The 27,083-nt window shown below is 39.0% G+C and overlaps 2 protein-coding genes across 7 annotated transcripts; one reads left to right on the forward strand and one right to left on the reverse strand.

The window, feature by feature from the left end:
- The first annotated feature begins 1,339 nt into the window (after positions 1-1,339).
- smad4a (SMAD family member 4a) lies at positions 1,340-8,218 on the forward strand. Of its 2 annotated transcripts, XR_010911487.1 has the most exons (12): positions 1,340-1,681; positions 2,574-2,948; positions 3,062-3,236; positions 3,407-3,436; positions 3,517-3,720; positions 3,942-4,049; positions 4,423-4,473; positions 4,598-4,781; positions 4,990-5,158; positions 5,273-5,411; positions 6,134-6,475; positions 6,934-8,218. XR_010911487.1 is itself a non-coding variant. In XM_067483686.1 (11 exons), exons 2-11 carry the CDS (start codon positions 2,709-2,711, stop codon positions 6,343-6,345), a joined length of 1,512 nt encoding a protein of 503 aa, XP_067339787.1. In that variant the 5' UTR covers positions 1,340-1,681; positions 2,574-2,708; the 3' UTR covers positions 6,346-6,752. The 2 variants fall into 2 exon arrangements, 1 of the variants encoding a protein (XP_067339787.1); XM_067483686.1 differs by lacking the exon at positions 6,934-8,218 and having other exon boundaries at positions 6,134-6,752.
- Positions 8,219-8,273: 55 nt separating this feature from the next.
- Positions 8,274-26,608, reverse strand: rfx3 (regulatory factor X, 3 (influences HLA class II expression)). Of its 5 annotated transcripts, XM_067483682.1 has the most exons (18): positions 26,189-26,605; positions 20,823-20,906; positions 20,002-20,114; positions 19,757-19,845; positions 19,027-19,285; positions 17,774-17,848; positions 17,329-17,510; positions 17,104-17,223; positions 16,890-17,014; positions 16,683-16,798; positions 15,293-15,408; positions 14,989-15,143; positions 14,797-14,894; positions 14,501-14,650; positions 14,123-14,331; positions 13,845-13,998; positions 13,693-13,735; positions 8,274-13,106 (listed from the first exon to the last, which is right to left on the reverse strand). In XM_067483682.1, the coding sequence occupies exons 3-18, from the start codon at positions 20,107-20,109 to the stop codon at positions 12,826-12,828; spliced, it is 2,280 nt and encodes a 759-aa protein (XP_067339783.1). In that variant the 5' UTR covers positions 20,110-20,114; positions 20,823-20,906; positions 26,189-26,605; the 3' UTR covers positions 8,274-12,825. The 5 variants fall into 5 exon arrangements, with proteins under 5 accessions (XP_067339783.1, XP_067339782.1, XP_067339784.1 ...); XM_067483681.1 differs by lacking the exon at positions 20,823-20,906 and having other exon boundaries at positions 26,189-26,602; XM_067483683.1 differs by lacking the exons at positions 20,823-20,906; positions 26,189-26,605 and adding an exon at positions 22,762-23,287.
- Between the last annotated feature and the right edge of the window lie 475 nt (positions 26,609-27,083).

A 27,083-nucleotide genomic window follows, 5' to 3' on the forward strand; every position in this document is an offset into this window, starting at 1 on the left:
TCGGAACCTGGAGTCTTGTAGACCGTCACTCAGGATGAGACGCCACTCCAAGTGGCAGCATTTGTGAGAAGGTGGTGTCAGATTCCTTATCTCCAACACTAAAATGCGCTATTGACAATCATGTCATGAGGTTGCTTGGTGCCCTCTGAACTCTCCCATTTCCTTTTTCTGACAGGGGCATGCTGTTGCCCTTATCAAGGCCGCAGCAACAGTACATGGAAATGGAAAAAATACGTGTCACATCATCACCTAGCTTCTGCTGTTAACAGACGGAAGCAGATAACAACAATAGAATAACAGTGCTGAACTTTCTAGCTTAAGAGGATCCTCACTCTGCATGCAGATTTACATAGGCCAAGTGTGCACAGCGGTGATATCGACGGGCAGTGAACAAATTATTCATCCACACTACAACTCAAATAGGTAATGTCTCTTACTGTTGCGACTCCTCATGGAATGATCTAGAAATACTGAAAATTTGACACAGTGGACATAATTTTGTTCAGATCTTCCTGGTCTGGTATTATAAACAGATAATATGCTGTAGGATTCAAGAATTTAATTTATAATACTCTAAAACCAAAATGTTAAGATTGTTATTACTGGATTGACAATAACGTCAGCACAGCATAGTCTGAGTGATTTCTCAGCCTCTCTCTTGAAAGATTAAGTTTTTGGTCAGTTTTTTACTTTTTTCTGGAAGAAATCAAATCTCTCAGTCTTCATCAGTTAGCTATTAGAGGACAGATTTAAAGCAGCCACCTGGTTTTACTCCCGAATTCATGTACTTTATGAGCTTTTCTTGATTTGTCAGCTTTCTGCTCACCATGTGCTATTACGAATCCATTAGGTTCTGCATTTGTTTTCTGAAATACATAAACAAAATGTGATTTGCAGGTACTTTAAATTTTAAATTTATCTGTGAACATTGTTGCATGTCAAATGTTGCATTTTAATAATGTAAGCTAATATTCCTTTTTAATAAAACATTGGACCACCAGGAATAGGGGAGGCAAGTCACTGGGCACAGAGCTCCAGGTCTAATTTTGTACTACTGTAATTTAAGCATGTGGAATATTAAATCTACTTGACTGTTGATCACTGATTATTTCAGGAATAATTGAACATCTGGTGCAGAGTAACCACACACTAACCCTGCAGCCCAGAAACACAGAGGCATTTAGAAGGTCAAAGGAAACGTGTTCACTAGAATAAAATAGCTATCAGTATTGGGATATATTTGCATGGTCTTGATTTTTAGAACAACAAAATCCAGCATTACGCCTGTGACATTTTGCGCATGCATGCGCAGTTGGAGCGCGCTGGTGGGTGGAGAAGATTTTTTTTGTTGTTTATTTTCGTAACCTGCTAACCAGAAACGTTAGCGTTGTTGTTAGCTTGCATTATTTGTACTGTTTTAGTACCTTAAAAGCTGAGTAAGGTAAACAGGTGAACAGTTAGCTAAGTAATATAATGCTTTAACATTTCACAGTCTGATTTCGCCCATCGAGTCAGCGTGAAGTTAATGTCTTTTAGCGTTGGCTGTTAGCATATGTGCTAGCACGCTAGCCAAAACAATATTTACGCCAGCTAGGTAATGCTGGACACATTTTTAAAAACTTGGCAGTCTCTTTATCATCTGCTACCCCCGGGACCAACGCTGCTGCGCGGAGAAATCACTGTAAGTCCACAGATCATTCGGTGTTTGCTTTAGCAAATATTAGGAGACGAATGTGTTAGCGTTAGCTTACTCACGCTAACGTTAACGACACAAGAGGCACTGAATCCAAGCTGGGTAGCGGTAGCAAACTCAACAGTCTTCCACAATAGTGGCTTTATTAAACTTCATTAAAGGTATTATCTTGAAGTATTGAGTCGTATTGAGTCATTGTGGGCTATGGATTATGTGTTTACTGTGGTACCTCTGCGGGCTAACGTTAGCTAACCTTAAGTCACATTTGTCGAGGAAAAAGCTCTTTAAAAAAACGTTTGCGTAATGAACCTATTCCACACAACGAAAACAACAAATAATAATACAATTTAGGCTGCCACAACAATGTTTTTATTCAGCGGAGAAGATATCGTTGCGGTATTTCAGATGACTAGTTTCTGCATGAATGAATGTGATCCTTAATGCAGTTCACTTAACGCTACTGCGTTATTACTTGGATCTGGGCATATTCACCTTTTTATTCAGCGGAGAAGATATCGTTGCGGTATTTCAGATGACTAGTTTCTGCATGAATGAATGTGATCCTTAGTGCAGTTCGCTTAACGCTACTGCGTTATTACTTGGATCTGGGCATATTCACACTATATTAAATTGTGAAGAGTGAAGATCCCTCAACAATTAAATATTTATCTGTAAATTGTGCGTTTAATGTTTAATTGACATGAAACACACCATCTCTGGCTACTGGTAATAGAAGTGTCATGTTTTGAAACCTTTAACCGGATTTTTAAGGTACAGTAGGTAAATAGACTTATATCTAAAACCATGTTGGTGTGATCCACAGATTGTGCATTGATAGTTTGTTGCAGTTTTTATATGCATATCATCTGATCTGTCTTAGACACGTTTGTTTTCCTTTGGATTGCTAAAAGAGGACAGCATTGGATCAACAGTAACTTCATTGCTACTCCTACTCTTAAAAGCATAGAGGATAAAACTGAAAAGGCCCCACTCAGATTGAAATCCAAGGAGCAAAATGTCAATCACGAACACTCCTACAAGCAATGATGCCTGCCTGAGCATTGTGCATAGCCTGATGTGCCATCGACAAGGTGGAGAGAGTGAAAGCTTTGCTAAGCGAGCTATTGAGAGTCTCGTCAAGAAGCTGAAGGAGAAAAAAGATGAGCTGGATTCCCTTATCACAGCCATTACTACGAATGGCGCACATCCCAGCAAGTGTGTAACCATACAGCGAACTTTGGATGGACGCTTACAGGTATAGTAGCAGATTTACAGCATCCAGTTGGTTGTTTGGTTTACACTCCTTATAAAAGTAAGAAACTCGTGAGGCACTGCCTTTCTCCTTAAAACTTTCTTTCTGTGCTTTAGGTTGCGGGACGTAAAGGTTTTCCCCATGTTGTCTATGCCCGACTGTGGCGATGGCCTGATCTACACAAAAATGAATTAAAACACGTGAAATATTGCCAGTATGCCTTTGACCTCAAATGTGACAATGTTTGTGTCAACCCATATCATTATGAGAGAGTTGTCTCTCCAGGCATTGGTAAGGAACAGTGAAGGTTTTCACAGATTGGTGTATTTGTTTAACATTGTTTAGCCTGTTGAGTTAATGTTTTGTATTGCACAGTTTAAATGACATTCTGAAATGTTATATTAAAAATATGTTGTATTATGAACTGAATGAGTGACACATTTTGTTCTTTGTGTTTTTAGACTTATCAGGACTGACCCTTTCAAGTTCAGGTAGAGAGGTTTTTCTTTTGGTTTGTTGTGGACTTTTGGAATGTCCAACAGTCTTAACCATGTTTGTAATCTTTTGTTAGGTCCACTTCTGGTAAAAGATGAGTATGACTATGATAACCAGCAATCACACTCCAACTCTGAAAGCCACCTGCAGACCATCCAGCATCCGCCATCAAGGCCTGGACCACAGGAGACCTTCAGCAGCGCTGCTCTACTCCCCCAATCGGAGGGCAACACTTCAGCTTCAACATCTGCTTTTTCTACTATCAGTGCTGGACCCTCAAGTAAGACACTTCACCACACCTAAAAATATGTGGCAGATGCACTTTGTGCCCCTTTGTCCAGAATTAAATGAAGTAAAAATGATGGAAATTTTTTTAAGAAGGTTTAAGTAATATTTTATCATATGTTTCTTAGTTTTCCAAAGTTAATGTTAATACAGTCACAGACAAATATAAAGATGGCAAATATTTGGTAACGCAACTACTTATATTTATATTTACAGATCCTTCCCCCAACTGGAGCAGGAACAACAGCTTTACTCCTACGGTGCCTCCACACCAGAATGGGCATCTACAGCATCATCCACCCATGCCCCACACAGGGCATTACTGTGAGTGGATGGGAAAATGGGATGCTTTCAGCACCACTCTGTGTCTTTTTAGATAACTGACAGATGTAAACATCTAATCATGAGTGTATTACCTGTTATTATTATTATTATTACTTTTTGTTACTTTAAAAATAATTTGCGGGAGAACATTTATAACTGTAGGAAGGCATGGAGGTATACAGCAGCTTTTAGTATTGATTATATATGTATGTGTAGTAATCTGAAACAAAATATCACTGGTTGAAATGACTATAGCTTTAGGAATTCTCTCATTTTCAGTATATTTATTGGATAATCTCTGTCTAATACTGTTACAGTTCAGAAATGACCTGAGATGTTTTCCTCCACAAGTAATATTGACATCTTCTTGCAGGGCCAGTCACTAATGAAATTGCATTTCAGCCCCCCATATCAAATCACCCTGGTGAGTATCACACTTCAGATATAAGACATTCAGACATTCTATTTGTTTACGTTTGATAAAGCATAAAGCTGTAATCGTACATCCCATTTTACCTGAGTTTTTTTTTTTTACTGGGTCTTTCCAGCTCCAGAGTACTGGTGCTCTATTGCATACTTTGAGATGGATGTGCAGGTTGGGGAAACATTCAAGGTGCCTTCCACATGCCCGATAGTCACTGTGGATGGATATGTGGATCCATCAGGAGGGGATCGCTTTTGCTTGGGCCAGCTGAGTAATGTCCACAGGACAGAAAACATAGAGAGAGCCAGGTACCCTGCCAGATACTTTGACATATATTATGACATATATTATGTCAAAGTATACTGTAGTTAATTCAGGCAGTTTGTGTTTAATGTAGAGTAAGTCTGTGGGAATGATAAATGATTGACAGCAAATCAAAGTACCTGTAATATCTCTCCCTCTGACTGTGTGTGTTGTTTTTTTAATATTTTTTTTTAACCTTCTTTATGCCATTAGGCTCCATATTGGTAAAGGTGTGCAACTGGAGTGCAAAGGTGAAGGAGATGTTTGGGTGCGCTGTTTGAGTGATCATGCAGTGTTTGTGCAGAGCTATTACCTGGATCGAGAGGCTGGACGTGCCCCTGGAGATGCAGTTCACAAGATTTACCCCAGTGCTTACATTAAGGTGAGACTGCAGGACAGTGATAAAAATTAGATTTAAAATAAAAATAGATTTAAATATTTTCAGTATTCTCAGTCCAATGCTTAAGTAATTATTCATTGTCTTGTCCCCTGCCAGGTGTTTGACTTGCGCCAGTGCCACAGGCAGATGCAGCAGCAGGCAGCAACAGCTCAGGCAGCTGCTGCAGCCCAGGCAGCAGCAGTGGCTGGGAACATTCCTGGACCTGGCTCTGTGGGAGGCATCGCTCCAGCCATCAGTGAGTGTTCTTACTGCTTCACTTTGTCTTCAGCAAGTGTGTTAATATGATTGGATTAGGTCCCTGTGCTCTGTGGGCATTTTGAATCCATACTAAAATTAGGGATTTTCTTATGGCACTAGAAAATACAGAGATTTACAGCACAGCATGAACAGAATAAAAGCAACTAACAGTATAAACATAAGCTGAAGTGGGCAGACTTCATTAATTTGAACACTTTTTTAAATCAAGAATGGCTTGTGCAACTGTATAATGATGTAGCATATGTATTTAGTCTCCATGATCAAACATATTTAGGCTCCTAGATTCAGCTAAAGGGCTGCATAAAATTCAAAATGGACATTGATGCAGGTGAAAGAAAAAGACGAGGGAAAAATAATATTCTGTTAAACTTTGTTATGCAGACGTTTTATGTCTTTGTGAAATTTGTTGAATAATAGTTTTGTAGATGAATTATAGAAACTAACTAAAATAAAAATTAGAATTATTTAGTGTAATAATAATTTCAATTTATCTTTCAAAAGTTATATACACCTACAAGAACTCAATTGGGATTTAGCTCAAATACAGTAAAATTCAAATGCTGTGGAGTGGGAGAAGTGAAAAGAACTTTTGTCCCAGTTTATACTACAACAGTAACTTCTTAGGTAACACATCTGTGCTTTTGTTTGGAATAAAGTGCCAAACCAATCTAAAAGTCACTGCTTGTAATTCCCCTGCAGGTTTGTCTGCTGCTGCAGGCATTGGGGTTGATGACCTGCGCAGGCTGTGCATCCTGCGGATGAGCTTTGTAAAGGGCTGGGGCCCTGACTACCCACGACAAAGCATCAAAGAGACACCCTGCTGGATTGAGATACATTTACACCGAGCTCTACAGCTACTGGATGAAGTTCTGCACACCATGCCCATAGCTGATCCTCAACCTCTTGACTGAGTAAAAAGAAATGAACTGTTCCACAAAAAAGTAAAGACAAAAAAATAAAAAAATCTGACTGCTTTTTAAGAGACCACTCCACCTGTAGCCCTGGAGTGCTGAAGGAGGACTGCAACCACAGGAAAGCCAAGTAGGTTGTAGGAGTAGGAACAATGCCAGCATTATAGTCCCAACACTGATTTCAAATCCAGGTCTGTGAGCAGTTGTGAGGATACTGAGTGAGACTAAAGGTCTGTAAGTTTATTGACTTCCAAACAACTGCTGGAGGAACCTGTGAGTCACACTGGGAGGAGTTGGACAGTGGAAACATTCTGTCAAGCGGATGTGCATAGAAAAGAAACCAGTATTCTGATATTCTTCACAAATTGGAATTGAATAACAAGATGAAGTGAACAATGCCTCTCGCATCTCAAACTTGATAAAAAAAATACGGTGTTATTGTTGTACAAAACAAGCGAGAGAGCAAATTTTTTTACTTAAAAAGAATCATGCTGAGCACAATATAGTGCCTTCTGTTCAATTTAAACTTGTAATTCACTTCTCTGAAACGTAGAGTGTAAGGCCTGAACATATAAAATGTGATTTCAGTTGGAGTTGGAGCATACTGCCGGTCCAGTCCTCCTTGGTTGGCTCTCTGGTGTTGACATGGCTTAATGTAAGTGGAGTCCCCCCACCCCCAGCCCTCCAACAGATCAGGACATTTATTTAAAACCAAGTTCTTGTAAAATATAATCTTAAATATTTTCAGTGCTGAGAGTCCTTGTTTCTGATTTCTATTACCTTTTTGAATAATTGTTTTTAATGACGTAAAGGTGTAAAGAGCATTAAACAACCAGCTTTAGCCGTGACAAGCTTCTTTTTCAACACCATTACACTGTTCCATTATTTTACCAGCAGTCAGGGCTGTTATAACATTGAGATGTTTTCTACTAAAGTTCAACAAACCCAAATATAATTACACATTTTAAAATGTTTTCAAACAAAAAGGTTATTATAACACATTTATTTGATATTTTGTCTCATAATTTTTCTCATTAGATGCCGAAATAGTGTCCATTAGCACTTAATTTTTTGCTCAGCTACTTTGTCTTGATTTTTTTATGTGTAGTTGTTGTACCCATATAATCTGCTAGCTTTGCTAATGACAGTGGTGAGAAACATGAAAAATGTTTAAATTGTCTGCCCAAGATCTATTTTCATTACCAATCCTTCAACAGCAGGTATGAAAGGTGTATTTAGCTCCATTGTAGTAACATTTGGATGATTGTTTGGAACATAATGAGTACCTTTTGAAATCTTGTTATGGTATGGGAAGAATACTATTTAAAATATCTTCCAAATCTACAGTTGGTAAATCTTTGATACCTAAAAGATAAGTTTTAGGTGGAAACCTAAACTTAAAAATGGCTCAGCACCAATCAATTTTAATTTGATTATTACTTGGATGTCTCCTAATGTGATATTCTCCACAATAGTGAAGGAAGAGAGACTGAACTGTGAGAGGAAGTTTAAGCCATATTGATGCCAAATATACCTTATGAAAAGATAAAAAAAACAAAACGGTGACCATTTCAGTGTTATGTTGCTTGTCATAGTTTGGTTTGAAATATCCACTGAATGATTTTAGTTTTTCCTCAGCTTGGTCAAACAATATTTTAGGATTTGGAGCTCTGTTTACCTACAGCTGTTGCAGTATTTTATACTTTGTTACTTTTACGGTGATTAATCACTCTGGTCACAATTATAAAAAAGCTGTATCAGGAAATGCAAGTTCTTGCTCATTGTAATCGGTACAATTATGTCATACATACATAACTGAGTTTGATATGTGTTTATGTATGAATATGGTTGAATAAAATTTAATGGGATAACACTATTGAATCATTTTATTAGTGTGGTGAGCTAAAATTATGAGACAGGATACGGACTGAACAAGAAAACGTTTATTACTGCAAAGACAAGTCACAATTTTTAAGAAAACAACACTAAGAAGCTAGCCTGAGCTGAGATCTGAAATTTTCAGGAAACCAAACTACGTGTCTTTAATAATTTCTATAATCATCAATACAACACTAAATGTTTTTATAAATATAAAAGCCCCCCAATTGATGTAAAATGCACAATACAAATCACCCTACACGCATTGGTTTGCTTGCCAATTTGAGGAGATACAGTATATGAAGGAAACTGAACGGCACACAAAAAGAGTCACATGAAATTTGTGGGTATATTTTTATCATACCATAAGTTATCCCCCACAAAAACAAAAAAAAAGAAAAAGAAATCACAAAAGCACTTTAGCCAACATAGCTGATAAAATTTTCATTAAAAGAACAAAAAAACTTAAGACAAATTTCAGTTAGATGTTGATATATACATATTCTTGTCTAGTGTAAATCAAAATAAAAACCTTCCCTAAATGCCACTGCCAAATGTTTGTGCTTGCATTAGAGCGTGCTACAGATGGCCACGACTCACTAGACTGTCAAATGGCACTTCAAAACATCCAAATACAATTCTCAAACTGGTCACAGCATTCAGGAAATATCATTGACAAAAAAATAGCACAATAATGAAAAAAACAAGTCATAAGAGAGAATTTTTACTTACAGCCACTCTGTGTTCATTAACCAGTTCTATACAATAAAAAGCCTTTTGCAGGTAATTTACCATGTGTAAACTACTAAGAGTGTGTGTGTGTGTGGGCGTGTGTGTGTGTTGTCACATCCAGTAAACAAGTGTCCAGTCTGAGGACAGGTCTTTATGCTTCCTTAGCCCTGGTGTCTTCGCGGTGGCAGCAAATGGGCATTGAAACGTCTGATCCGATAGCCTTGATCTGTAGCCCACCAGAGACCCAATAATCACCCAGGCCCTTTGCTGTGGCCAGGGTGAAATTAAAGGCACTGGAGTCTGCTATGGGTCACTGAAGCTGCCATATTATCCAGGTAAAGAGGCATTTCTTAGCTTTCGCTCCTATGACAAGTTAAGGAATATCTTATGTGTATTTTTATTTGTAATTTTTTTTTTCAGGTTTTCTAGTTGGAAACAGGCTCATTTGCAAACACTAGTTAAAAAAATATTTCAAAGAGAAATAAACTACAATTGTGTTGGCAGCATTAACATCAGTCCAGTGTCAACCAGGCAGGCTCTGAGATGCAGAAAGCTAAATCACTGTCTGGCACATATGTAAAAAAATAAATAAAACAAATGGGAGAAAAACCCTAACAGAGAAATAATTTCTAGCAGCACATTGTAGGTGTGCAAGACCAGAAAGCACTTATGATCCTAAAGCACGTAAGAATAAAAAAAATGAAACGGCTCTTATTTTAGGCACAAAATAATACAAGTTACCATCTACAGTGTTTTAGTTAATTTATATGACAAGGGCGCAGAGATTGATATAACGTAGAAACACCATAGGCAAGATAATATATCCTGCAAAGCATTTTTTCCTAACCTGTAGATACTACCTAGATATATGATGCATTTCAAAGATTTGACTTTTACAGACAGAACCCTATCCATCTTCACAACGGAATTCTCAAAGTTAGTTACGTGAGCTCTTAGGAATGGGGTAGTTCATTTCTTGCTGTTACTATGTGTTTACATAAATACATACATACATGTGTGGCTCTGGAGACAACATCAGATTATCCAGGCCTTATGTTTGTTTAGCCATTTTTTTTAATCTCATATTTTCGTTACTTTTAAACAGATTCTCCCAACTTGCCTTTGACAGTTCAAAAAGTTAATTATGGTCACAGACTGATATAAACAAAATGCCCCAGGCCTTACACTTGTAACTACTTTAAGTTCATTGACCTTTTCATGCTGACTTGTCAAACTGCAATACAATAAGAAAGCCAAAGCCTCAAGATAGTAGGATCAGAGTAAGGCTACAGTATGAGATGTGTACAGTAGATTTAATAAATTAGTAATGTCTTCAGGGTTTTGATTTCTCAGGGTCTTAAAAATTTAACAAAACATCTGAGAATCATTTGTCCAGTATTCTACTTGACATGCAGTATTTGCACTTTCCCATCTTCCTTTACTGCTGAGCACTTTTTCCTACTTAAAACTTCTCTTCTTCTGGACTTTTTGGACTAGTGACCTACCCTAAAGAACTAATTATAACAAATACAGTACCAACCCTTAAATCAATCAAAAAAAAAAACAAAAAAAACTTTCCTGTTGCTTTTGTACAGTACATCTGCTCCTTGCAGCTATACAAATCGTAATTCTTTATCTGTAGTACCAATCATAAAATAAGCATCTAAACCAAAAAATGCAAACAGAATAAATATCAATAAATAAAGATTTCTGCAAGTAAATTTCAAAAGGCATGGAAAAACAAGAACAAAAATTATTTTAGTAACAAATTGCTCCTATTTAGAGGATTAATCTAAATAACCTTCACAACATACAAGCCTATAAACAGTTCAAGTATAGAAGTAGTCTAACGAATCAGAAGTTAGTCCCCATGCCTTCCCCATTTCACAGTCTATGAACTAATTACAGAGGAGCTACCAAAGTAAACGATCACATAAAAACAATCAGATAAACCACATAAAAAGCAACAAATATATGTAGTGTCATTATATATATATATATATATATATACTATACATATATATACTGTATATTTATCTATATATCTCTTTGAATATCAGAAAATATCTACTTTTGGTCCATTGTACAAAGAAGATATTTAAACAGGGAACAAAGGATTTAGCATTTTATGGGTTAAAAACTGAAATGAAAGTGTATCAGAGGTGAGAGAAAAGCACTGCAGATTTTCTCTGTCATGTTGAGATTTGTGCAGTACAGTGATGTGTGTGCAATAAGATTTGGTGACTGTGCTGCACGCGTCAAAGGGCTGGCACCACTGGTTTGAGGTAGGGTGAATGATGGATGTGTTTCAACGCACGCACACAGAGGAACACGCGCACGCACACACACACACACACACACACACACACACACACACACACACACACACACACACACACACACAGGCTTATATACGTGCACATAAAAACACAGTGTAGACCTATGCAATCCATGTTCTTGGTCCCTTTCTGACCCACACACCCACACACACCAACCAATAACAAAGACTAATGCAAGAATAGGCCTCAAGAGGGCAGAGTTAGGGCAGGAGCAAGGCTAAAGACCATGATTCAGATAAGTAATAAGCTTACTAGAGCTGATCCGGAGAAAAACACTAGGTGCGTCTGTGCCTGCATCCCTTCATCTCAACACTGATGAGCCAGCCCAAATCCAGCCACAAGTCACCAAAAAGCCAAATGTGTGGCTGGGACAATGTGGGGCTCTCTACACCACGCAGTCAGGACTACAAAGACAGCTGCATTTAAGGATAAGGCACTATGATAAAGCCGAGGTACATTAAATCCCTGACATTCCTTCTGCTCTGCAACATGGCACTGTGAGACAGCTCTTAGGTGGCCCAAATGGCTCCCTTTCAGCTTCTTCTTGTTGATTTGCTTTTGATCCTTCGAGAACTAAAGAAATTTCATTAAGACAGAAATAGCAAAACCAGGGGAACATGTCCAGCAAGTTGTTTTCAAGATTACACCTCATCATTTAAACCATACCGCATTGCATTTAAAAGAAACAAAAGGCAGCTAGGACTGAGGAATTGGTTTCATACAACAGGTCTTCTCAATCTGATTTCTTTATACATGAGTAGCAGCACAGATAATTCTTATGGGGTTTTCTTTTCTGTGGCTAAAAGCTATAAGTAGTTCTCAGCAGGTTTGCTTCCAATAATTTAAGAAAAAGGTAAAACCACCCCACTAAATGTGATACATACTTAAAAAGTCATCCCTTTGTTTTTAGCTACATACTGTACAAACATACTCAAAAATATGTTCAATCAAACATTTTTTAGCAATTGGAAAGCATTCTGACAGACAGCTTACTAAAATTAGGAGGGCTAACTTGAAACTTCTAACAAAACACAATAATAGCACCATGAGTTTTGGGTAATACCAACTGAAAATTCAGCAAAACTATGTACCATAGGCGAAGTCTCCACTGGGACTAGTGACGTGGATTTGAGCTCTGAGACATCAGTAGTATGTAGGAGTTTAACCTTCTTTCAAGGTAAAACCTGTCTAAATAAGTCAGGCCTAACCAGGATACATTTAATAGTTTAAATTGGTCCTTTTCCTCCAGGTCCCTTCCACTAGCTGCCACATTGTGATAAAACACAGACTTATGGGATGACACCACATCCACAATCTAAGCCGTCAGACATGGACAGCACATCTTGGCCAGAGTAACAGCATTACAGCACTCCTCCACTGACCAGGCTGGATAGGGACAGGAGAGCGTGTGCACACAAGTGCAGAGACAATGCATGAAGAAGATGGAAACATTTAGACTTAAGAGAGAAAGATATGTAGAGAGTGAGACAGCAAAAATAGGCCAGACAGGGTTGTCTGTGCAATTGGACCCTCAAACAGACGCATAGGTGTTGCCTGTGGTGCTGCAGTGACGGATGGTGGGAGTACCAGCTGATGGGGTGAAGATGTGTTCAGTGTGGTCCTGTGGGGGCTGAGGGAGTGAGTGGAGGACACCTGGCTGGACGACCCCCACCACAGGGTGTGACCCGTCCTCTAGTGCCCCAACCTGGATTACCTGGATCACCTCATGCTCAGACTTTTCCCGCTTGGCAAGAGGTTCCCCGGAGTCCTCTGTGTCCTCCTCTAAGTCACTGTCCATCCCACTCGTTTCATCTAGAGATAGAAAAGCAAAACAGAAAATTCTTGTATAAACGCCAGAATTCACTTATGAGGAGTTTTATTATTTGATGTGTTCCATTGTACCACAGTTACTTCTTTGCCCAATCATTCCTTTGTGTAACTGGTTGGGTGATGAGTCAGTTCTACAGAACTGCAATCAGTGTGTCTTGTTTAATTGAAAACATTCCTACATCAGCATCACGTTTTTTTGCACATGCTGCATGTTTTTCAAATTGACATTACATGGGATATTTTCTTTCAACTGAACACTTTTAAATTACGGGCAAGAATAGAATCAAATATATCAGTGTATAAATGTTAATGACAGTATGATACCGGAACATACTTTTCTGTATGTGTGTTGTATTGTGCTGGTTCTGAATAATTTAAGATGAGCTTCAGTATGTCTTGGCCATTACATTTTGGTTTTCAAATAGGGCAATAATTCTAGTGCTGATACAGAAAGTCTGATAAATCTCAGCTCATGACCCATATATTTATATTTGACCAACTGAATTCAATTGATTGTTGACTTCTGGTATAGTGTACATAATTGTGCATGATACATTTTGCCACATACCTTTATCAATGTTAGCAAGGGACAGAGTGTTGAGGCTGTCGAACTGAAAATAGAAACAAACAACAAGATTAGTCGGGTCATTAGTAGCATTGTTTTTACGTCATTTAACCAAATAATACATAAAAAAATAAAATAAGATGCCACAGTTGTACCTCCCCCATGACACCAATGGGCGTCTCTCCAGTAGCTTGGGCCACACGATGCTCCACTAGGTAAAACATGTACTCGTCATACAGCAGTCGAATCAGGTGGAAGGAACCAAAGCTGGCAGCACTGCGCAGGGTCAGGTCCCTGATCACCATAGAGCTGCAAAGTCATAGGGGATTTAAAAAAAAACAAAAACAAAAAGCAAACATTGTCTGCGTTTTGCCTCTTTAAAAAAATGCTGCACACTTTTAGCTGGCCTCAGTATGGTTGTTGTTTTGCAGACCTGTAGAAGGACCATTTGAGCAGGAATTGTCGAGCTGCTCTGGGGAAGCTGGGTCGGTGCTCGTAGGGCTTGAGCACCTGAGTGACCACATTGTCCAGCCAGGATGCCCATTGCTCCAAAGAGCTTTGCTGCTGTAGTGTGGCCTTGAAGTCCTGCTCCAAGTGCTGTACCACTCCCTCCTCACACTGGCACACCCATGAAGCCTGCTCCTATTCAGCAACACAGAAAAAGAACTGGGGGTTCAAACTTGTACAGTGAAAGCCAACAGGAAATAAAAAAAATATTCTCTTGCCATTATGGATTATAGAGAAAGAATATTACAATTCACATAACAAAAGAACCACTGCTGACTGTCTCAACACAAAGATGTGTTCTGACCTGTACATTGGCAAAATCAACACGGTTGAGATCACTCAGCATCTGGTTGATCTGTGACGTGTTTTGCAACACAGCACGTGCCGCCTGAGCCAGGTGGTTCAGAGATGTGTATCTGCGCAGTGTTTGCGCAAAGGCACTAACAGCGGCAATCTGTAAAAAAATAAAAAATAAATAATGCACACAAAAGTGCAGGTGTTACCTAAAGCAAATATAAAGTGTGGATTCATTGCATATTCTAATACATCGTCTATCTTTTTCATGAATGTAGACCCTTTAAAAATATTGCAGTAGAATACCTTGGTCTGTATCATTCTCTGTGGAATGGCATTCATGGCATTACTGAGCCAGCCTTCCAGGCTTTTGGCAAAGTTGCGAATGGCTTGAGTCAAGGCACCTGAAACACAAAAGTGAATTATGACATTACAAGCATTACCACAACAACAAAGTAACTATGTGGAATGTATGTGGAGTGTATGCGAGTGGCTCACTGGGAATGGGTCTCAGGACATCAGGAATGAGGATCTCCACAAGGGCTTGGTACATTAGGTGGTCACATGTACTCATCCATTTAAGTACAGTCTCGTTTCTGCACAGCACCAGTAGTTGTGATTGGGGGAGCCGGGCTTCTATCTCACTAATGCTGCTGTACAATAAACAAATCACACAAAAAGGCTTTTTGATCTCAGAATATTCAAAAATAAATTTCACATATATTCCGGTTAAATATGTTGTGTGAGCTCATATTTATCTTCAGTACCATATTTAACACACTAAGATTACATTTGACCTCACCTGTTTTCTGTTACCGTTGCACCTTCTACTGAATCAGAGGGAGAATAACGCCAGAATGTCTGCCACAGCTTTTCAATCAAACTGAATTGTAGGTTCACAACCACATCCAGGATAGCCTGAAACAAAATAAGTGAAACGTTTGATTAGGAACCACTTCGCACAATTACATATATGGTCCCTCTTGATAGTAAAGTCTGTGGATTAACTAAGACATAGTCAAATGACTTCCTTGCCTCAGAGAAGCAAAAAAATAATAAAACCATCAAATCATTTTCTGCAGGACTAAAAAGAACTAGATGTACATGAGGAAATCCATTTTTTGGTAATTTTGAGTAAATTGGCCTTACTAATATGGGTTGACAGCTGTCTGTCAAACCAAAAGGCATTTGGTCATCACCTGTGGATGTTTTCCAGTCATTAGGAAGAACTTTGACTGAAAACTTCACAAGATGAAGAGAAAATTCTGTTCCAAAATGCCAGCAGCTGGCATTTACGAAGCTTACTGTCACTATAAACACATATGACCTTTCCCAAAGTTTCCACAATCTGAATCCAGCCAGACTTTAAGTGCATGTTCTTTTTCAAAATTTGTAAAACTTCAGTTCAGTATTTTAAGTGTTACCAGCATCTTCTTATTAAAGATAGCTTTAATAAGATTAAACTATATGGCTAAACTTCTAATCTGCTGTCATGATACATACTAGTAGATAAAGACATGTGCAGTATCCATTATGCAGAAAATCACAGACTAGGTTCAAGGAGAGAATATAAACTTAAAGGACACCTTCACTGATTTTGAACTTGCTTCTTTTTAGTTCTACTTTGGATAGTACATGTACATAAATGCCATAAAACTTCCGGTTGAATTCCCGATATACACAATATCTCTCTACTTCTAGCTGGAAAAATGGCTCCAGGTGACATCACTTGGAGGGATCTCATCTTGTTGCTCTGACTTTGGAGTTTCTAATCATGGTCAACCTGCTTTTCCAGAGCTCCACCAGATGACCCCAGATCATCTGAACTCCTAATAATGAAAAACTCCTTAGGCTTTTCAGCTAGAAGCACAGAAATATTTTTAATATAGGGAAGTCAGAAGCAAGTTTAAAAGCAATATTATACATTTACACTCGAAACAAAAACCATAGAGAGCAAGTTGAAAACTGGCGAAGTCGCCCTTTAATATACTATAAATTTATGGGTAGATGAATTAAAGCGTGTAGAGGCAGCTCAAATGGAAAATGTACAGCCAAAATGCCTGAATAGTCATATTGATTATGCTATATCAATGAATGCTACAGTATTAGATTACCTAGCTTTCTTTACACTGAAGAGGGATGGACCCTCTGTCCACAGCTCACTTGTGCCAAAATAATGCACTTTATCTAACCTCACAGTGCTCTCTATAAAGAGCTTGGAGAGCTTTCACATCGTCTGGACTGATGTTCTCTGTATTGCTCTGTCCCAGGTCCAGCTCTACAAAGTCAGGGAGTGCCCGTGATGCGTCTGTATGGGGTATTAGAAAAAGAAAGAGCAATAAGTACAATTTGTAATATAAGTTAATTTCACATGTATTTGGTTTTAGGAAGCAGCTGACCTAGGAACTGCTGGTGGTGCTGGCTCTGTGCAATGACTGTCTGTTCTGCTGCACCAGGTTGATGCTGGCCGCCACTTGAGTAGTTCTCTCCAGAGCTTCCATCAAACTTCTGCACTGGCTTGAATCTGAAACCACATAGTTCACTTCAGTATCTATGAAAACTGCGACTAGCATTGCATGTATTGATGCATGTGTAGTGTAGCTGTCTGTATACCTCTGTTTCTGCTGAACAGGTTGCTGCCTGAGAGCCATATACTGCATGTCTTCTTGGAGTCTATTGAGTGGGGAATCTGGTTTTACACGTATACCATAATAATGGTATTTGGAGTTCCCTCTGCAAAACCCAAAAAAAAAAAAAAAAAAAAAAAGTAAACACACTTTACCATAGTCACATGGGTGAAAAAATTTGTTTGAACAAGAGGAAGCTAAAATAGCTAGCCTTGTTCCAAGGCGCCTTGTACGGAGTCCCATGAAGATGGAGCGGATGAGTTTGCCAAAAGAGGCTGCATTTACAGGATCCAGTTTCTGCTCCTGGCAGTGACGCAGATAATGATTGTAGAGGGTTGATCGTGGTAGACTTACGCCCTCTGCAGTCTCATAATTGTCCAACAGCCACTGGAGCTACAAAGGAACACACAGGATTCACACACTTGTCCTCACATACTGTCTGGAAACACATAAGACAAATAGCCAGTGCCACTTCACAGCTATGCAAAAGCATTTCTATAGCAGCCAGTGAATTTAGAGCAATAAAAATAATTTCACCCAGAAACCAAAACAGCAAGCACTGCACCAAACTCAAACATATAGAGAGTTGAAAAAAGCAGAACGGCAAGAGAGTGAGTTTAGCTGAAGTCAAGGTGAGGCAAGTGCAAGCAACTTACATGGCTGTTGAGCAGCGAGCTTCTCTGACTGGATAAACCCTCAGATTTTTGGAGCGTCTCAATTGCCATTTCAATCTGATAAACCACGAAGCACAGGACAACAAAATGTAAGAGGGGGAAATAAAAAGCAAGGAAAAAAAATAAAGAAGTACACATTACTGGCCACTGGCAACAACAACAACAACAAAAAAACAAACAGAGTCTAAAAAGATCACAAAGCAAGCACCACTAAACCCAAGCAAAAAAAAGACTATTTGGCATTTCAGGGAATTATTTGATGAGAAAGTGTAACATGAAGTAAGCTCAACATGAGCAACTACATAAGTCCTGTATAGTCATGGAAATACAACCCTTCTAGACTCCACTAGCAAAGAACTACTTATACCAACTATCATGTATGGAGAAAAAGTCCATTATAAAAACCAAAAGACACTTCAACTTCAAGAGTTATGGTCAAAAGCTGGGGAAGAGGAGAAGTTTAATTGAGAACTGAAACTTTTACAAACCCTAACTAATACATCCTTCAGGTTAGAGATAGAACAGCTGATGTTTAGCTGAAGCAGTTACATGCACTCAAATTGTTTTTGCATAAAAACGTTTTAAACACTAAACAAATGTCAGTATCATACCATGGCTACATTTCTGCTACAAAGTGCCATTACAGTGGACTTTGGTTGCCCATTAGGCATTTTACAATCTATAGTTATCGAGCATGGCTCTTGTGCTTTGTCCAAAGCAACACTCTCTTGATTCCTGGGCGAGTTTGCTTTTACTCCATACTACACCCGTCTTTCAGGTTTTAGCTTTAGTAAACACATGGATGAAATGGGAAATTTTAAGGATTACAATGTGAACTGGGAGTAGTAAGATCACTAAAAAGAACTACACAGCACACATCACAAAAAGGCTCCTCGCCAGAAGTAAATGCACCAAACACATATGTGAAACAGGTGGACACATTTTTTTCCAATATAATGGGGCATAAAGTGTATGCACAGAAATTTTGCAAATACTGAGCAAAAATATGTCACTCTAATAAAGATGCTATTATCCTAAACTTTGCATCAAACCAGTGCATTTATTCAGAAACTGGGACAAAAAAAAGCATCTATTCTAATATGAAGAGTGTTGGCAAACACATTGCTGTGGGAAGCTAAAGAGGGAAAAGGCAGAAGTTACTAAAAAAGTCACTAAAAACAATAGTCAGAAAGCAGGCAGGCAAATGCAGGTAAGGATGCATGCAATGCACTTACAGTAGCTGGGGAGGCCCGTGCGGTCTGGGTGGCAGGGTGGGGTCCAGCATTGTCCATGAGGTAAGCCCCAGAACTGCTGCTGATTACCTGTGCCCCTGCCAGGCCCATGCTCATCCCTCCACTGCCCCCTCCTCCATTGCTGGTCATGCCATGAGATGTCACCACAGTGGAAACTTGTGATGAGCTGCCCTGTGTGTCAAAGTAGCTCCCTCCACTGTTCTGGCTATACAGCTGCGGCTCTGAGTACGAGTAGGTTCTTCTGTTCAGAAGAGATGATGGCAGGCAGTCAGTATGCGCAAAGCAAAACAATTTAAATAAATAAATATAGTACTTTGATTACAACTTTCAAAGTAGCTCTGATATTTTATGACAGACCTGTTACAGAAAGTACTGTATCATTGTTTTTGTTTGTGTAGTAATACTGTCAGCACATTCATAATGTAATCAAGATTGGATTCATTCAAAATATCCACATTTTAAATTAACATGACATTTTTTGGGACGATTGCATCACATCATCACATTTTCAGGTAGCGGAGCACAATTAAACACAACTGCACATTCTTCAGAAAAAACAAAAGCAAAAATAAAAAAGCACTCCCACTAACATGATGTGCTTCTGACATGATGGCATGACGAGACATAAGAGGCAAAAGAACAGGCAGCAGGGATGTAGTGCTAACATTTGTGGAATGGTATAAAAGCAGAGCTGGGTAGCAGACTGACTCACATGTTGCCATTGGTGTAGACGCCACTGTTTTCCTCCACATACTGCACCTGTGCTGGGTAAACATGCTGAACCTGTTGAACAGTCTGAACCTGGCAAAGGAAATCACAGGAGCTGCAAATGAATTATTTAATTAAAGTAAAAACGCAAATTGTACTTAGAAACACATGAGTGCAAGTACTGTACAGTATCCGCACTTGTGCAGGAACATTCAGACATAAATACAGTCACGGGCAAGCTGGACGTACCTGTTGCTGGACAGGCACCTGCTGGGTGGAGCCGGTAGGCTGGACAGGCACAGTGGTCTGTAGAGGGACAGTGGAGGTGGAGTCAGCGCCTGCTTCAGGGGTCTGCATGGCGCCTAAATAAGACGAAGACAACAATCTTTATATCGATAATGGTCATGATCAGTGAGAATACCACATGATACAACCCCAATTCCTCAAATTTTGGGAAGATGTGTAAAACATAAATAAAAACAGAATGCAGTGATTTGCATTCTTATCGACCCATATTTTATTCACAATACAACATAAACAATATATCAGATGTTGAAGCTGAGAGACATTTCATGGAAAATATTAGCTCATTTTGAATTTGATGGCAACACTCAAAAAAGTTGGAAGAGGGTGATGTTTACCATTGTGTGGCGTCCCCTCTTCTTTTATAACCCATCTGTAAATGTCTAGGAGGTGAGGAGACCAGTTTCTTAAGTTTTAGTAGAGGAATGTTGTCCCATTCTTGTCTGATGCAAGATTCTACCTGCTAAGCCGTCTTTTGTTGATGGATTTTTCATTTTATGATAAGTCAAACGTTTTCTGTTGATGTTGGACTGCAGACAGGCCAGTTCAGCACCATGGCTCTTCTCTTGCAAAGCCATGCTGTTGTGATGGCTACAGTATGTGATTTAGCATTGTCTTGCTGAAATATGCAAGGCCTTCCCTGAAAGAGACATCGTCTAGATGGGAGCATATGTTGCTCTAAAACCTCTATGTACTTTTCAGTTTTGATGGTGCCTTTCCAGATGTGTAAGCTGCTGTAGGCACAAGGCACTAATGCACACACATACCTTTAGAGATGCAGGCTTTTGAACTCTCTGCTGATAACAAGCTGGATGGTTCCTCTCCTCTCTGGCCGCAGGACACGGCGTCCACTGTTTCCAAAAACAATTTCAAATTTTGATTCATCTGACCACAGAACAGTTTTCCATTTTGCCTCAGACCATTTTAAATGAAATTTGGGCCAGAGAACACAACATCGTTTCTGGATCGAGTTCACATTTGGCTTCTTCTTTGCATGATACAGCTTTAACTTACATTTGTGGATTTCACAGTGAACTGTGTTCACATACAGTGATTTCTGGAAGTGATCCTGAGCCCATGCATTGATGTCCAGTAGAGAATAGTGTCTGTTTTTAATGCAGTGCTGCCTTAGGACACAGAGATCACATGGATCCAGTTTTGACCTTCAGTCTTGTCCCTTGCACACAGAGGTTCCTCCTGATTCTGTGAATCTTTTCATGAGATTATATACTGTAGATAGTGGGATCTTCAAAGCCTTTGCAATTTTACATTGAGAAACATTTTTCTGAAATTGTTCTACAATTTTTTGGTGCGAACCTCTGCCCATCTTTACATTCCAGAGGCTCTGCAGCTCTGAAATGCTCCTGTTATACCCAGTCATGTTACTGAGCTGTTGCCAGTTAATCTAACTAGTTGTCAAATACCCCTCCATTTGTTTCTGATTTGCGGCAATTCCTTTTCCAACTTTTTTGAGATGTGTTGCTTCCATTAAATTTAAAATTAGTTAATATTTTCCATGAAACAGTGAAACGTCTCAGTTGCAAGATCTGATATATTGTTTAAGTTCTATTGTGAATAAAATATGGGTTGATGAAGTTTTTGTGTTTTCTGTTTTTATTTACGTTTTACACATCACAACTTCTTTAGAATTGGAGTTGTACATGTTTCATTGAGCCAGTGGTTATGCGGCATCAGAGTCAGAAAATTGTTTATTGCGAGGCACAGTTAAGAACACTTAGCAGGTCTAGGACAAAGAGTACATTTACTAACACCAGTTTGCATTCTAGTTGTTGTTGGAAAAAAGGATTACATAATGAGTACATTTTCACCGAAAGCAGTAACGTTACCCTAGAATAACTCAACAAGAATAAACATTATACTTCACATGTCCTTGACATCACAAAGCACCTTAATCATATTACATGATGAAAACTTACATAAACTTAAATAAAGAAATTTTCATCCAATAATTACACTAATAAACTGGTTAGCCCAGGGTATAAATTATGCCTAAATGAGATACTAATCTAGAGAACATGAGGTTTCATCACAGAGTCTTGTCTGTTTTACCCAAGTCAATGCTACTAAAGCAGCTCTAGAGCAATTCTACCCTAACACCTGTTTCTGCCTTGTGGTACTCAATGTACTAAGAGCCTCATGCATCAGTGACACATGGTCTTGTCTCCGTGTTCGCAGCCATAAAACAAGTTAATATTTAACAAACTCCAAATAGATGCTGCTCTGTGTTGCTCTGTTAGTCCTCACTTTCACAGCCTTAATGCAACTTAAGATTAGATAGAAAAGTGTAGGCTTCTAAGAACAACAGCAAGTTTAATTTTTAAGATAGCAAATTTACTACTAATGCCAGGCTAATATTGTACATTAGAGACCATGTCTACAGTACTTACTAACCAAAAAGAGAACTATTTTGGTGATGAGGATGAAAGTGAGAAGAATCACTGAGGGTGAACCTGTGTTTGTGAGATAATAATAGTATGGCTACCATCACCTATTTCTTCCAAGGGAAGGACACCTCCTCCCCATCACAGTTTCCATGAACAAGCCTCTCTTGGTTAATTAAGCTGGGTCTCCTAACAGCTTTGAATATCTCTAGGGACAGTATGCTCCTTCCCTTTATCTTCAATATCCTACTGGCCTTTTTCTTTGGATGAAGGCTATCACTTTATTCGTGTTGGGGTGACTAACCTCGATGTTGGAATAAAAAGCTGAGTCAATCTTCCCTGTTGCAGACGGAGAGGGAGGAATAGTAAAGCAGAAGGAAAATTCTGCACTTTCTTTAAACATGCAGGGGCACAGAGATTCATTAACTCAAAGCCGTCTGCTTATAGCATGACTATTTTGAACACCTTGGGAAAGGGGATATGTGCATATACTATCGCTGTCAGACATGTCAGCAGACTGTTGCTAGACAGGCTGGTGTCTGGCTGGTGAAAAAATAAGCTATTCAAAGAAGCAAATGAGTATATTCTGTGATTTTGTCAAGACACTGTAAATTATGACAATTCCCCAAAACGACAGCCTGATAACACATGCGACTCCTTTATCCTGAATGTGAAAGTCTTTCGGTGCAGGCTACCAAATTGATAAAAATGTCATACCACACAGTCAAATTATAGCCTCCAGCTTACTATTTCCCAATGCTAAAAATTACTTGAGGAGAGAGGACAATGTAGACTTATATTCCACAGTGCAGTCTGAACGCTAAAGTAAATGCCCCGCCTGAGCACAGCTGATCGTGGAAAAGAGCCCCTACATCACAACACACCCTTGTTGCTTCACCCCAACCCCCTCATCAAACACAAAGACAGACACACACCCACACACTATATTATATATATATATATATATATATATATATATATATATATATATATATATATATATATATATATATATATATATATATATATATATATATATATATATATATATATATATATATATATATACATATACACACACACACACATTAAAATATATATAAATAACATTCACACACCTCTTTCCTCAACATTCAGGCACTCCCTTGTGGCCCACTTAAATGCTGTGCTCCACTGAGCAAGTGCAAGCCCTACAAAGACACAGAGGAACAAAAGCCACCAAGGAGGGCAAGATTTTGCCCAGCATTTTCTCCCCTCAATTCCTCTCGCTAACATTACAACAAATAGTAATGAGTGCAAGGTTCACAGTCCAAGCTACCACAGAATTCTCAGAACCATCATTTACCTCTCTAATGATCATGTAGGCACCAAATAAAAAATAAGAGTTGGCCGAAAAGGAAACCACACAAAAAAAATCTTTCCCTTTCACACAGATACTGTACAAACAACCCAAAGCAAGACCAGAGCAAGACCAGGTGGTAGTGCAGCAGGAAAAAAAAGAGGGAATTGTAACTGGGTGCTGAAGAAGGGGGAGGTATGCAAAGTACAGTGTTTGTTTAGAAGCTGGGTTGTTAGACCATAAAGAAAACTGGAAGCGACTTATATTCTGAACTGCTGATTTTGATGTCAAAAACACTGCATCAGTACTGAATATGGGTTACTGTAAGTGGTGGCAAAAAGGAAAAACAACAAAGCTGGTGTTCCAACATTTATTTTGATTTTATGTCGTGACAGGACTATGGGAAACAAAAATGTTTACCAAAGGTCTAAGGGAGTGTAGATCTACACTGTTCGTTGTAGTTGCAAGATGTAAGCTCCACATGGAAAAACAAGGACATTAGAGTGCTTTTTTTCATCAACAGTATACAATATTTCTGTTAGGTAGCGCAAAAAACAAACCAAACATGCCGCATTCTGCTAAGCCATGAAAATGGATGACTGAATAAATGAATTAATCAGCCCCTCTTTAAGTGATTGGAAATGCAACAGGATCTAGGCAGCAGGTGGCATGGTACTATTTCTGCCCTACTGGACTACAGGTAAGTGGTAACATGATCTGATAACTAGCAGTTCCCAACATCCTGTTTAGTATGTGGGTGCATGTGAGTTTCTGAGGATATTTTTGCGTGACCTATTTTGGATTGTATATGTCCATAGTTTAATACATTTCAATTATTGTGGGCTTTGTCTTCAGTACGCACAAATGTACCATTATTTTTGATGTAATTAATTTGAACCGCTCTGGCACTGACAGACCCACTGACAGGTCTTACTTATACAAAGAACTTACTACACGAGTGGCTACATATAGCCTACGTGATTCATTACTCACATTTTAAAAATAACCAAATTCTAGGGACTATGATGGGACTGCCAATGTTTGGCCAGATATGATCTCCATGGTGGACACACAGAGATGGTCATTAGTTCCACCACCACTAGAAATGCATCCATCTCTCCACACGCACATCCACACCTGTTTTCTTTGCTAACGGGAATCAGAGGTCGCAGCTGCATAGGAGACCCAGTGTACCCAGGCCAAGAATAACTGGGATGCAACATTAAGAAACCAAGTGTCTACCTATGTGAACCACTTATAGGATCAAAGAATCCTGAAATACAAGTTTACAATATTGAGCAATCTTAAAGTCAATCTAGCTCACTATTAACCTGATACCTAAAGACAAAGCACCTACCCCCTTATCAAAATCAAACTGGACTGAATACACTCCTACACTCCTCATCCTTCTCTATCTTGCGCACCCAGCGAAGGAAACAAACATACACACGCACATGAAGATGCAATATGTTATATTTTAACTTTTAGTCATAAACTATGCAGTATACCGGTGATATAAAAGCGGTGGCTAAACCTTGACGTTTACAAGCACAGTCACATGTAGTAACTAATTGATTCGGGGCAAAAATGGGTAGCAATATTAATGTATTTTAATATAAACATGCAAGTTTTTTCTCTCTAACATTGTGGCTGTGTTATCACATAGCCTAACTTATCATAGCCATCTGATGCCGCAAAGAGGAAAGATGGAAAGCAAGCGAAGCTACCTTGCTCCCTAAGACAAAAGGGAAAGTAATGGCTTAGCTATTGTCAATAGCAGTCAGTGTATGGAAAGCTAGCTCACAGCACTATTCATTACTGATCAACGTTAATGATTTTCTATGACCACAATAATTTGAACTATTAGAAACATATAACTTTGCAATATGACCAAAACATTAGCCGAAGATGGATACCAACAGGCATTATAAGAAGACAACGCTGACGTTAGCAACCTAGCAACAACAGACACCTGCTCCTGCTCCAGCTGACCAGCTAGCATCTGTGACTAGCCCAGACCAATGCTAAGTTACCACTCCGCATGGTAAGTGTGAACTATTAAGTCCCACGGAAAACGTGCTTTCTACCAAGCAGACTACACCTGGGAATGTTCTGGCCACAAACCACACTTTGAGACGACAGACCTAGCTCCTGCTAGCGAGATGGACCTCTCACAACTGTGGGTATCTACAGTCAACGTTAGCAAGCAGGCTAACACGTTACAAAGAAACACCCTCGCTAGCAAACTACCCCAGCTATTCACCGAGCCTTCGTTCAATAGCAGACGAAACATAAAAAAGAGCATTAACGACTGCTTCAGAAACTGATCTACTGAAGAGAGTTATGGCTTATATTCTCGCTAAAAAAAAAAACATAAAGAGTGTATTCAAACCTGAGCTGTGGACTGGTTGATGAAGATGAGGATGATGGAGGAGGTGGTAATGATGGAGCGAGAGGTTGTTGTTGGTGGGTTACAGTCGCCAGGACTACGGTGACTATGGCGCTGCCTCACTGGGCAACAGTTGCTATAAAACTCACCGGGAGCGCGCAACCTTACCAGGCAGGTGGGAGGAGATTAAGGTGCACTAAATACAGTCTTTATGGAAATAAAAAATGGCAACAAAATACACATGTGAGCGTGCTGAGAATATGTCACAATGCTGGCCTTTACACCCGAGTTCATGCGTGTAGTTTGATTTTTTTTTGGAGCATGAATTATGACTGAAACTGAAGTTGAAATGAAATCTGATTCATTGTGATGCTTTTGTATCTTTTCAAAGTGAATTGATTTCTCCTGCGATGTTGCACACAATACAAGCTGTTGTAAGATTATGACGTTTATTTATTGACTATTTTGGCCAGTAGGACCGTTTAATATATGGTTTAGTGTGTGTATGTTAGTGTGCACACTCTAGAGGTTACAGGTTTCTCATCTAGTCCTGATACTAAGGACCAACTCAGCCCTTACTCTTACTATGTTAATCCATTCTGGGGGTTGCCAGCCTCAGCAACATCTGGGCGTTGCATCTTCTTTGGCCTTTCACCAGAATAATAGAGATTCTCTCTTCTTTTTTGTGTCTCACAATATCATTCATAGTTGGACAAAAAAAGCAGCAGTTTTTTTTATATAACTTTCAGATTTGGGAAATTGTTTGGTAAAATGCATGTGATATGAATGCATAATGAGTTTGCAGTTTCTAACTTATTTAGGCCTATTCCAAACAAACAAACAACAACAAAAAAACATGTCACCTTTGTCTAACATAATCAAGAATATTTCTTGCTTT

The sequence above is a fragment of the Channa argus genome, chromosome 18 (genome assembly GCF_033026475.1).
Source record: "Channa argus isolate prfri chromosome 18, Channa argus male v1.0, whole genome shotgun sequence".
Classification (NCBI taxonomy): Eukaryota; Metazoa; Chordata; class Actinopteri; order Anabantiformes; family Channidae; genus Channa; species Channa argus.

Excerpts from the sequence above, each read along its gene's own strand:
- smad4a (XM_067483686.1), top strand. The coding sequence starts at position 2,709 with ATGTCAATCACGAACACTCCTACAAGCAATGATGCCTGCCTGAGCATT. Across the intron at positions 3,721-3,941 it reads TATCAGTGCTGGACCCTCAA|ATCCTTCCCCCAACTGGAGC; the intron begins GTAAGACACTTC and ends TTATATTTACAG. Across the intron at positions 5,412-6,133 it reads AGGCATCGCTCCAGCCATCA|GTTTGTCTGCTGCTGCAGGC; the intron begins GTGAGTGTTCTT and ends ATTCCCCTGCAG.
- rfx3 (XM_067483682.1), bottom strand. The coding sequence starts at position 20,109 with ATGCAGACCCCTGAAGCAGGCGCTGACTCCACCTCCACTGTCCCTCTA. Across the intron at positions 19,846-20,001 it reads AGGTGCCTGTCCAGCAACAG|GTTCAGACTGTTCAACAGGT; the intron begins GTACGTCCAGCT and ends TTCCTTTGCCAG. Across the intron at positions 13,107-13,692 it reads CCTTGCTAACATTGATAAAG|ATGAAACGAGTGGGATGGAC; the intron begins GTATGTGGCAAA and ends TTCTATCTCTAG.